Source organism: Boleophthalmus pectinirostris, unplaced genomic scaffold (assembly GCF_026225935.1).
Source record: "Boleophthalmus pectinirostris isolate CB_2022bp ecotype Guang Dong unplaced genomic scaffold, ASM2622593v1 HiC_scaffold_4, whole genome shotgun sequence".
Taxonomy (NCBI): domain Eukaryota; kingdom Metazoa; phylum Chordata; class Actinopteri; order Gobiiformes; family Gobiidae; genus Boleophthalmus; species Boleophthalmus pectinirostris.
The window spans coordinates 1,500,687-1,513,509 of NW_026571353.1; the positions used below are offsets into that span (position 1 = coordinate 1,500,687).

The 12,823-nt window shown below is 38.2% G+C and overlaps 1 protein-coding gene across 1 annotated transcript in view; it reads left to right on the top strand.

The window, feature by feature from the left end:
• Positions 1-5,622: 5,622 nt before the first annotated feature.
• Positions 5,623-12,823, top strand: part of osbp2b (oxysterol binding protein 2b) — a 39,541-nt gene continuing 32,340 nt past the window's right edge. The window contains exons 1-2 of the mRNA XM_055161811.1: positions 5,623-5,733; positions 8,625-8,875. Of these exons, the coding sequence (XP_055017786.1) occupies positions 5,715-5,733; positions 8,625-8,875 (270 nt within the window). The 5' untranslated portion in view covers positions 5,623-5,714. The remainder of the gene's footprint in view (positions 5,734-8,624; positions 8,876-12,823) is intronic.

A 12,823-nucleotide genomic window follows, 5' to 3' on the forward strand; every position in this document is an offset into this window, starting at 1 on the left:
ACGCATTGCCGAAAGGAGAACAGGTGAATACATGAGATGGAAGTTACGACTTTATACACAATGGAACATAACATTTACTTGAATGGAAAATGAACTAGACCCAGAAGTACACTTCTATAATAATCTAGATATAAACTGTGAGTATTACACTGAGAAACAGTTTAAAGAGAAAGTGGAAATGGATGGTCACTTTTCAGTTATACATTTTAATAGCAGGAGTCTCAGGAAAAATATAAAAAAAATTAACGAATTATTGCAGTTGTTTAATAAATTTAGTGTCATAGCTGTATCCGAAACCTGGTTGGATAGTGACAAACTTGCTGGGGTGCAAATGGCAGGATATGATTTATTTACAGTAAACAGGAAAGATAAAAAAGGTGGGGGTGTTGCTCTGTATGTGGACTCAGCCCTAACTTGTAAACTTGTTGAAAGCAAATCAATAACTGTGGAAAATATATTAGAATGTGTCACTATTGAGATCGAATTAAAAAAATCCAGAAATGTGCAAGTCACATGTATATACAGAACCCCAGGATCCCCCATAGATACATTTAATGAAAAAATGCATGATTGGCTCAACACAAATGGGTCCAAAGGAAAAGAACAAATTATATGTGGGGATTTTAATATTAATCTTATGAGCTTCTGCCCACGAGAAAACAGCAGACTTCATGAACATGATGTACTGTAATATGCTCATCCCAATCAGAGATAAACCAAGTAGGATTACCATTGACACTACTACACTGATAGATAATATATTCTCCAGTAAAATTGAAGTTAAAACAATTGGAGGACTCCTGATTAGTGACATAAGTGATCACCTTCCAGTTTTTGCAGTTTTTCAGAACTGTAATGAACTGAATTATGATTCCAAATCAAAATCATACAAATTCATAAGACGATTAACACCCCAGTCTTTAAATAATTTTAAGGAGGACTTAAACAAACTTAGCTGGAATGATGTGTACAATCAGACTGATCCCAATGATGCTTATGAAACCTTCTTGTGTAAATATATCAAACTATATGAAAAAAACTGCCCATTGCAAAAAGTAAATGAAAATCTAAACTGTGTTAAAAAGCCTTGGATAACGAAAGGACTAGAAAATGCATGCAAGAAAAAAAATTACTATATAAAAGATTTATCCAACTCAGAACAAAGAAATCTGAAATTAAATATAAAAAGTATAAAAATAAATTGATAAGCATCCTGAGAAGTTGTAAAAAGAACTACTTTCACAAATTACTTCAAGAGCAAAGGGAAAATATAAAAGGAACATGGAAAGTGATAAACAGTATTATGGAAATAAGAGACAAGAAACATGATATCCCAAACCACTTTACACATAATAATACCAGACTCCAAACTATAAAAGAGACTGTAGATGGGTTCAATCAGTATTTTGTTAATGTGGGTAATAACTTGGCAAAATCTATAGAAATGCACAGGAACTCTCTTCCATGTAACACAGTCTGTAGAAATCCAAACTCCTTCTATATGAATCCTATAAATGAAAATGAGATAGTTAAAATAGTAAAACAATTCAAACCAAAAACATCCAAAGATGCAGCTGGCCTAGACATGAACCTAATCAAGAAAACAACAGAGCTCACAGCAGATCCACTGACACATATATGTAATCAGTCATTTAAAATGGGCAAATTTCCAGATAAAATGAAAATAGCAAGAGTGTTTCCAGTATACAAAAATGGGGAAAAAATATATATTTTCAAACTATAGACCAATTTCAATACTCTCTCAATTCTCAAAAATAATAGAAAAAATATTTGTTCATCGATTAGATAAATTCATAGAAAAATATGAGCTCTTAAGTGACCATCAATATGGATTCAGGAAAAATCGTTCCACCTCAATGGCTGTTATGGAATTGGTAGAAAATGTATCTACAGCAATTGATTCAAAGAAATACAGTGTGGGTATCTTTATTGACCTTAAGAAGGCTTTTGATACCCTCGATCATAATATATTATTGCAAAAATTAGAAAGATATGGAGTGCGAGGACCTGTGCATGCCTGGTTACAAAGCTATCTACAAAACCAATACCAGTATGTTGAAATAAATAATAAAAAATCTGTATTGTTGAAAGTAAATTGTGGAATTCCACAGGGCTCGACGCTTGGGCCAAAACTATTTATTATGTATATAAATGATTTATGTTCGGCATCAAAAATGTTCAATGATGTGCTCTTCGCAGATGATACCAGCCTCTACTGCTCAGGTGAAGACCAAAGGCAGCTTTTTCAAATGGTGGAGAGGGAGCTGCAGAAAATTAAAGTTTGGTTTGATATTAATGAATTATCGCTAAACATAGAAAAAACTAAATTTATGATATTTGCAAAGCGAAAAGTACAAAATCATGTACAAATTATGCTCAATAATACACCACTTGAAAGAGTCTTTCAAAATAAATTTTTAGGAGTAACCATAGATCATAATTTAAACTGGAAATCACACATAAATACAATTAGGAACAAATTATCCAAAGTGATCGCAATTATATATAAATATAGATATACCCTAGATAAAAACAGTATTTTTATTATATATAACTCGCTGGTAATGCCCTACATAACCTACGGTATTGAGATTTTGGGGCAATACATATAAGATGAATACAAAGCCAATCTTTACCCTACAAAAAAAGGCAATAAGACTTAACAACTTATAACGAACCAACCAATGCATTATTTATAAACCTTCAAACGCTGAAATTTTATGATTTAGTCGACCTTTACACTCTTAAAATCATGTTCAAAGTAAACAACAATCTCCTGTTGAAATCGTTACAGAACATGTTCAAAATCCAAAAGAGCCGATATGAGCTCAGAGGCACGACCATGTTTATTAAAAAGAAAATCAGAACAAACATTATGAAATTGTGTAAATCTGTTAAAGGGGTGGAGCTCTGGAACAACTGTACAGAAAACCTCAAATTGTGCACCACTTTCTTTCACTTCATAAAGAAGTTTAAATGTTTAACTCTGGACAGATACATGAAATATGAGACTTAGTTTGTGCTGTAGTACTTTGTTGTTCTGTTATTGATTAGCTTGTTTCTTCCTGCTGTATTTATGAAGATGAACTGGTGTCAAGATGAAGCTCTGACAAAGGAATAAAGGGAAGGCATAATAAGCTTAAGCTTCAGCCTGCACCTTTTCGGTCTGTATATGTTAAATATGACTGTTTATGAATTAATGTCAAAATATACCTGTGACCGAAATAAATAAATAAATAAATAATATTCCTGTTGTGAATAAGAGGGGGTCGTTACACGTCTGTGGGACATTACCTGTAATATTTAGATCATCATGTTTCCTTTTATTGTTTTGAAAATGTGATATTTGCCCAAAACAACGTATTAACATGTTTTTATAAGTGTTTCCCCTCCCTTTGCTCTCTCTGCTAAATCACTCCCCCTTCAGAGTGTTATCACATTTAAATCAGCATGCATTTCACTAATGAAACTTCTGCACATCACATCAGGTTTGTGAAGCTGTAGTGTGCAGTATCATGCTTTTGTATGTAAAATTGTTGTGTTGGGGCATAGGTGATGTAGAATTATGAGCGGAGCTTTGGACAGAGTCTTACAGCTAACCATAAGGAGGGTTTGAATAGGACCTAAGAGAGATCACTAGATTGGCCAAACATGCATGGATAACATCTAAACCCTTCAGGCTTCATGGTTTTGATGAGGGAACAATGTCAGAACATGGGAGAAAACTCTGAAAAGTCTGTTTTACATAATACTCCTTCTTTAAAGAAAATGAGCTTGTTATATTTTAAAGTTGTGTTGTGTTTTAAAGACTGTGGATTTTTAAGGGGACATCCTCAACCAAGCTGTGTCTCCATTCAGGTCCAGGGACAGGAGTCTGACAATGTTCAGTAGTGTAGTGGAGCTGTCCACTCAGCATCTCTCTTCACATGACTCGGGTTTTCAAAGTAACTTCTCGTGCAAAATATTTCAGAAGATGCTAACGTCCAGCGCTGTGGTCATGCTGCTCCCGTTAGAGCCTGATCTTATTAGACCCTCCTGGACTTTACAAGAACCACTCTGCCTCTGCTCACAGCCCAGCCCAGAGTCTCTGCTCTGGGGACTCTCCTGGAGACTAGAGCTGGTGCTGATTTCCTTAACGCTCTCTTACTTGTTGGAGTAAAAATGGAGGAACAGAAATGCAGAGTTGGTGAGAATAATTTTTTTATTATTCATTTATTTATTTATTTGTTTGTATATATTTAAATAAATATTTTAAAGAAGGGGTATTATGCAAAATTGACTTTTTGGAGTTTTCTAATAACATTGTTCCATCATGAAAACCATGCCTGAAGAGGATTTAGAGTAATCTCTCCTGGGCTCTACACGCACCCTCCTCGCGGTCATGATACCCCACAGAAGTGTACTAGGTCTTCTTTAAGTATCTCTTTGCTCGCGTCTTGGTAATTGGCCATGTTATTTTTACTTCAGCTTCTTTAGCCAGTGCCCATGTCCTGTCTAAAGATGGTCATTCACCTGACTGTCTCTAAAGTCAGGTTTACAGTTTCATTTTGGCTCACCACAGACTCGTCTGAACGAGCTTAGTTACCATGGAAACTTATCCTGCAGCTCAGCCTGGAGGTGTACAAGAAATATTGGAACTTAGTCTTGGATATTTTAAAGGGGACACATCATACTTTGAAGTGACTTTTAAAATACTCTTTGTCACATTATATTGTGTTTTCTTTCTTTATATCTGCGTATAGCACCACCTTGTGGTTCAAATATGGACACTACTTGTAGTTTGGATTAAAGTGCAAATGACAGTTTTTGCTGATTTGCTGATTACTTACTTTGATGGAATTAAACCTGTTGTAATGATATGATAAATGATAGTTTTACACCAATCAAGATGCAATTTGCAAAGAAGTTAAAAATATATTTAATGTAAAATATGTGGGAAATGACAGGAAGTTGAGAGTTCTGTTTTCGAAACATCCACACTGATGACATCACACTGTGACAATTCTGTCCAAAAGTTTAGAAACAATTTACACAAGAAACACATTGATCTGATAATTTTAAATTTAATTTCAACAAAATAAAGAAATTTTCTTATAGTTTTATTCATGAAATATGAATTTCTGTGACATTAGAGGAGTTTTGGTGCAGTATGGTGCTTTTATGGAATTCTCCAGCATGATGTCATCATTTCATCATTTCCAATCAGGAACTAAAACCTAATAAATAGCTAAATTGGGGAAAGAAAAGTAAATTTTGTGTAAAATCTTAAATATAATGATTTTAACTCTGTTTTAGTCACATGAGTTGTCCAACCTGTTATGTTCACTTTAACAGAATAGTAGATTTAAGCAACAGAAAATGAAACAGTGACAGTAACAGGCAGATGCACCAACATGAACTGTCCCAGAGCTTATTTGATTTGCAGGTTTAGTTTGTTTTCCTCCCTGGTGGTTTGGACTGCTCAGCGGTCTTCCTCAGAGTGGTCATGTGATTTTGATGTGACATGTCTGCTCAGCTCATTTCAAAGGCTTTTGGTGCTGTCTTCATACATTTCCCTGACAAACACTGATTTTAAAATGTGAGGATATATGTAAGGTCTTGGTTGGATTTACACTTTGCAGTTTGAGCACTTGTTCCTTGTTGATATGCTGTAGTGGACAGAACAAAGAGGTTTCCCACAGAGCTTTGGTTAGATGTCTGCGCCCTCTGCTGGTAACTATGAACTGTTTTGTTCACATTACGTCCTCCTGTGTCCCTGTACTGTCTGCAGTGTTGGGGAGTAATAGATTACATGTTATGTAATCAGAGTACAAATTATGAGTAACTGTATTCGGTTACAGTTACTGTTTCAATTGTTGAAATAAATGGATTACATGGTGGTATTTTCCTCTTCACATTTTGGACTAAACCAGAACTAAAACCAAGACTAAACCAGAACGAAAACCAGGTCTAAACTAGGACTAAAACCAGGACTGAAACCAGGTCTAAACCAGGACTAAAAGCAGGACTTAAACCAGGAATAAACCAGGTCTAAACATTATGACACTAACAGTACGTGGACATACTTTAAGGCAGCAGTGATCTCATATAAAATCATTTCTCTATCAATAATATTTTTTATGCGGTTCAGGAAAGACTGGACTTTTTATTTTCTTTTAGCAGACAAAAGTCTTAGGTTAAGATCCTCGTCTTTGCTGTTCTACAGCAAACAATAGAATTTTCAGGATGTGGTTGCTACATTCATGTAGTTTTAAAAAGCAAGACAATATCAAGTAATCCAAAGTAATCAAATTACATTACTCACTTTAAGTAATTTAATGGATTCTGTTACAAACTACATTTTGGGGTATGTAATCTGTAATCTGTATTGGAATACATTTTAAAAGTAACCTTCCCAACACTGACTGTTTGACATGGAGACAGGTTAAATGTTTGGAGTGATGCAGATGATGTGGTGTGTCAGATGCCCTTCCAGATGTTGTTGATGTTGTCACTGATAGAAATGATCACGGGAAACGTTTGTGTGTTTGTGTTTGACAAATGCCAAGGATACAGAAATTGACTCTTGTGAGCTTCAATATGTGTTAGAAACAGACCTGGAGTTGTGATTTGTTTCATTCATGCGTGTTTTAGTCTATCTACATCTAAAAAGCTCAAAATGCTCTATTCCACCTTGTGATGTTGTGAAGTTTCCAGGGTAACAGCTCCTTTTACCTTTAGATATTGGCAATACCAGGCTCAAAGTTCAAAGTCCAAATGATTCTGGTGAAAGGGTATGAAATTTACAATACATATTACCACATGACATCACAAGGTGGAACAGAGTGTTTTCTGTTTGAGAGAAGAAATAAATATGTAGAGTTTGTGTGCTAATCATGTGAATGAAACAAAACACAACCCCAGGTCTGTTTGTGATGAGGAAACGACATTAGAACAGAAAATAGAGATCAGAAAATAGCCCTTTAAATAGTTCCTCACTTTGAGAACTACAAATTTGGACCTTTCCTGAACAGTTGATGAGGTCAGAAGTTGACTAAAAGATGATATTAGACATTGTTATTTGATTCTTAGATAATTAATGTGGCATCAAAACATAGAATGAGCACAGAGAGTTGTTTTTTTCCCCTATAATATTGAAATGGAGTTGTTTTTGTGATGACTCTGGTGTCTGCTGTCATGTGCTTCTCCTCCTCTGACCTGCAGTAACCCACATGGAGCCGCCGCACTGCCCCCTGCTGTCAGAGGAAAGGAAAGAGGAAATGTGTGCTTTTAGAGGACGTCATGTTTCTGAGCTAAATATAACGTTGGCACGAGTTCTGAATGAATCACATTGAGCTGCTGTGTCTTTGTGAGAGGAAACCCTGCAGCTGTACAGACGTCATGATGAGTGAAATCCTTTTACACTCTCTCCACCACACAGATAACAAAACTATTTGACTTCAGATAACTATAATGTTACTGTGTGACCTAATAAATAAATGGGGACTTTTACTCTGGATGCCCTCCCTGATGCAACAGAGTAGTAATAACGTACAAAAGACCGAGGCATAGCATGCACACAACACAACAGTACTTCTGCTGTTCCTATTCATAGTATATATTCAGTATATACATATTCAGTGATCACAGTGTTTACACAAAATGAATATTGTAATGATGCTTATGTCCAACTAAACTCAAAGTAAAGTACACTTTCAGATTATTTCTTGACCTGCTGGTCAATGCTCGATCTTGCTGGATCTAAGTAGATAAACCGAGCTGGGCCTAGGCTGTTCTTGGATGGGGGATCGTTGAATTGCTGAGTATGAATGTGGACAATATACAAATTCCACACAGACAGCTCTTGCGCTGACCTAGAATCAAACCCTGGACCTTTTTGGTTTGAGGTAAGATTATTGACCCCTGTGCCACTTCTTTCTGCCCCAGGGCAATTTTTCCTGAGAACCACATCCTCAGATTTGGAGGAGCTTCCGCTCCCATCTGCTTCACACTCAGCCTCAAACACGCCCCTGCAGGTCCTGGTTCGATGAAGTTATCAGAACAACATCATCTGCAAATGGCACAGATGAGATCCTGTCGTCCCCAAACCAGACCCTGACTGCACCTAGAAAATCTGTTCATAAAAGCAATGAACAGAACTAGTGACAAAGGGCAGCCCTGGCAGAGTCCCACATGCACAGGAACAGGTCTGACTTAGCAATGCAAACACAGCTCCTGCTCCATACAGGGACATGATCCAATACCTTCTCCAGATCCACAAAGCACATGTGGACTGGTTGAGCAAACCCCAGGCCTGGTTCCAGGGTGGAGCCCTGGATGCACTACAGCAGGTGACGACATGGTCCTTGATTTCCTTCTGTCCTAAGGAGTATGGAGAACTGGAAAGACACTATTTAAAAATCCAGTGCATGCATTTTTTATCACTTGTGTGAAATATAGGTAAATAACAGCACAGTGAAAATCCAGAGTGTCTAAGAGAAGAAAACACAAACCTGTGTTTCTCAACACGTGTGATGTTGTGTGTGATGTTATTGATGTTGTGTGTGATGTTGTTGATGTTGTGTGTGATGTTATTGATGTTGTGTGTGATGTTATGTGTACAGATGAGTCAGGGGACGAGGAGCAGGCATCTCAGTCGGACCAGGCCGAGGTGCAGGGGACCCTGAAGCTCTTGGGCAGTAAACTTGAGGACCTGAGCACCTGTAACGAGCTCATCGCTAAACACGGGGCTGCACTGCAGAGGTCTCTCACTGAACTGGAGGCTCTTAGGGGCCCACTGGAGGGCTCCGAGAAGATCAAGGCCGTCAACGAGAGGGCCACACTCTTCCGCATCACCTCCAATGCTATGATCAATGTAAGTATCAGGAATCATTTATCTATAACTCTATAACAATATGAGTACTATAACTCTGTAACTAATATGAGTACTATAACTCTATGACCAGTATGTACTATAGCTCTATGATTAATCAGTACTTGTACACTCACAGAGAACACCAAGTGCTAAACAACTGTCTTTGCCATAAAACCTGTGAGATCTCTGTCCCCATCTACAGCAGCTCAAAGAGCCCAACACGTCCCAGCACATGTCTAGTATTTTCCTGTCTGTTTCTTACGTCGTGCAGTTGAACACCTCTCATGCTGTTACATGCAGCAGGTATCAGAGTACAGACTTCTCCACATGTTACTGGGATCTGAGAGAATCTGGGAGTTATATATTATATATATTATATATTGTATTTGTACTCCAGGTGTGCAAGAGTAAAAGTAGTGAGTGTGAGTACTTAATACTGCACACAGAAGTCACCAACACAAAACTACAGTCACTCCAGTGTGACTCTGTGACACCAGGCGGTCATCCATGAAGTTTTAGTCAGTGTTCATAAATCTTCATTAGAATCAATCTGACAAGGAACTGACCAGAACAAGCCCGGTGAAGAGAAAGAGGACACGGAGAGAGAAAGATTATAGAGTATTAAGACTTCATAATATCCACAAATGAAAATAAAATACAATTCCAGTGCTGTTTTTTTGAGGGTCCAACATCATGACCTGGTATGGGTAAAATATACATTCTTAAATGAGTTTAACAGCTAATTGTGAAATACAGTTCTCAATCTTTTTTGTGTATGTGTGTCTTGAATCCTCCCTGATTTATATACTGCATTATATCACACTCCAAGTACCCTCGAAGCCCTTAAATCTTAAATCTTAAATCACTACAATACTAGATTATTGTAATGTTTAGTACATAAAATTTAAAGTAATTTAGTTAAATTTTACTTTAAAATTGAAAACCATTCCAAAGAGCTCATGTTTAGTCCCTGGCTGGGAAACACAGAACTAGAACTTACCTGTGGAGCCCAACAGTGAACCCAAAATAAAATGTATATGAAAAGTTTGAAAGCTCATGACTAATCAGGTCTTTGGTGACCACGTAGCTGGTTAGTCTGCAATGTCTTAAAACTTTTTTTTTTTTTTTTTCAAATCTATGAGAAACAAATGAGTGGAGAATTGAACCGTAGAACTGGAGAGACGGTCACTGTTGAGCTCCATTTAATACAGATTTTAGCTTCATAAAGAAAAATGCTTCAGACAGTTCAGGCCTTTTTCATTCCTTCATATATTATCATTTAGACAGGCTTTGAGACGTGTCTTTTCCAGTGCCGTCCACTGCCGGGCCCCTTGTACCAGCCCCAGCGTGCCCCCCCTCTGTTCCCCCCTGTCCACGGGCATGTCTCAGGTCTCACCCAGGGCAGAGTGAGAGGGTTCACACGGACATGCGATCTGACAGTGGATCTGACAGCAGACAGGAATAGCCCTACCCCGACCACCACCACCCCCACCCTGCCCCTCACCCCCTCCCACACACCCATCTGCACCCCCTCCCCTCCTCCCTGTCTGTACTGAGTTGCGACCCAGCCCTGTGCTCCTCACTTCGCTCCTGCACAGTGACACAGTGAGCACGGATACACAGGAGCTGACTGGACGCTCTGTGAGTGAGGATTCCCCATAGAGCCCCCCCTCCCCGACAGCAGGTAGGGCCACACGGGTGCTGCATGACCACTGCTCTGTCCAGACTCTGACCACTACAGCAGGGAGAGCTGCTATTGCTGTTCCCTCATACAAAACATGGACACAAAAGGAAATGCGAGTGTGTCATGTTTGTTTATTGACACCTGATTCATGAATTCTGTTTAATAGGTCATGTTGTCTGAGCCTCAGAAATCACTCTGCTTTAATTGTCCCTAGATTGTTATGTCACAGATCAGAAAGCCCAAAGTCTCCTGTCAGATTTGAATCCATGAACCATCAGCGTACTTGTTCTGAGCATTTCTGTGGTTAAACTGGCTTCACAACAAACACATGTCCCAGATTTCCAGCTGTTTGAAGTGAGATTTGATCTGAAATACTGTTTCTGGAAATCGGGCCGGTGTAGAAGAGAGTAGATTTACTAAGAATCCAGTGTACACCAAGAGTAAAAACCTGTTCATCCGGTGAGTTGCTCCTGCCTGATCCTGCCTACCCCTGTCTGCTCCTGTCTACTCATGTATGCTCCTGTCTACTCCTGTCTGCAACTGTCTTCAGAGCTGTGTCCTGGGGGAAAGGCTGTGGGCTGTGAGGGGTTAATGAACCAAGAGAGTTCTAGAACAGAGCAGGAGCCTCATATTAGATGGTTTCACATGTGGAGTGTGTAATGTGGAGTGTGTAGTGTGGTGTAGTGTGTAGTGTGGTGTAGTGTGCACTGGGTTTGTTTGGGGCCAGTAATTGTCCAGTTCTGGCAAGGGGTTCTCAAGGGGTTATGGAAGCTACTGCTCAGATGTTTAGCTCTGGCCTAGTCAGCACCAATAATCATTTAAAGCTTTAAAAGTTGAATTTTGATTGGAAAAGTAGAGCGAAAATAATCTACAGAAAGAGGGATTTCAGCAATTTGTTTTAAAAACACATATTACCTTTACAAAGGTCTGTGCATGTGAGACAGTTTGTGAGAGGGGCTGGTCAGACAGTTAGTGTGTGTGTGGGGGGGTGGCTGGTCAGACAGCAGAGAGGGGGACAGTCTTGTGATGCTTTGAAAACAAAATCAAAACATTCACGTTTCACAGTCTATATCCATAGTTTGTATAGTATAGGGTGAGTCCGTATGAAATCAGCCGTTTTCAAGGAATCTCCCCTAGGAGCTGTAGATAGTATTGATGAAAACTGATCAAAGGCAAATTACAACTGGAATACCTATTAAATCACAAAGTCTCTGATTCTATAACCATGACTTTCAGTATCACCATATGTAAATTGTTTTTGCACAAAAATATTACAAGAAGGCAGTAACATTAACAAGAAAAAATTTGATAATGACACCAAAGTTACCAAAATACAGTCATCTAGTCTGTTATTTATTCATCGGCTAGAAATCACATTTTAAAAATTCAGTGTGAAAAACAACCTCAGCGGAAAATACCTCCATGTAGATCATGTGTGTTGGGATCTTACACACTAAGTGTTCCTAACTACTAAAGAACTTCAGATGTAATGTTTGGATCCTGTCATAATCTGCAGTATCAAGACGATAATTCCGTGCTCTTCTTTCCTGAACTTCTGGAACCTTAATACAACAGATTCTGTGTTAAAATGGGACCAACATGTTTCTGTCAATGTTCAGGAGGCCACATGAAGGTTCTGTCATCTCCAGTCAATAATCTCACATAGACATCACAGTGTTCATCTGAACACTCTGAAATATTCCCAATGAACCACCTGATGTCATAAATACATGCAGTGTATTGACCTGGTGACAGAGAGAAATCTGCACAATCTCATTGTGTATTTCAGAAACTGACACTTCAGAACATAAATGATCTTGAGATATTCTCCTCATTTCTAATTTACCATTTGACCCTGGAATGAAACTGTGGTGTGATCTAGTGCCGTTCACAGTCTTTGTCTTGCTGTAGCGCTCTTCTAGTTTCGAAGTAAGTTCATGGTTTGTAATGTCTTTAGAGCTTGTAAAAAAAATAAAACATTTTATAAATGTTTATGTTTTGTGAAGCTCACTCAAACATCTGGAGTGAAGTCAATATTTGATTGCTGTCAGTTTGTCTGAAGACTGGTCCTTGCAGTCGAGCGTTTTACTGTGCCACCAAAACCATCACAAACAATGTACCACAAATAATCTCCAATTGTCTTCACTTATAACAAGAAAATAGTGTTTAAGTCTGTTAAAGACCTTTCCGCAGGTGAAAAAGTCCCTAAGCTCCACTAAAAATGACCCATGAGAGCTCATTTTCAAAAATTCCCTTTGAAATGA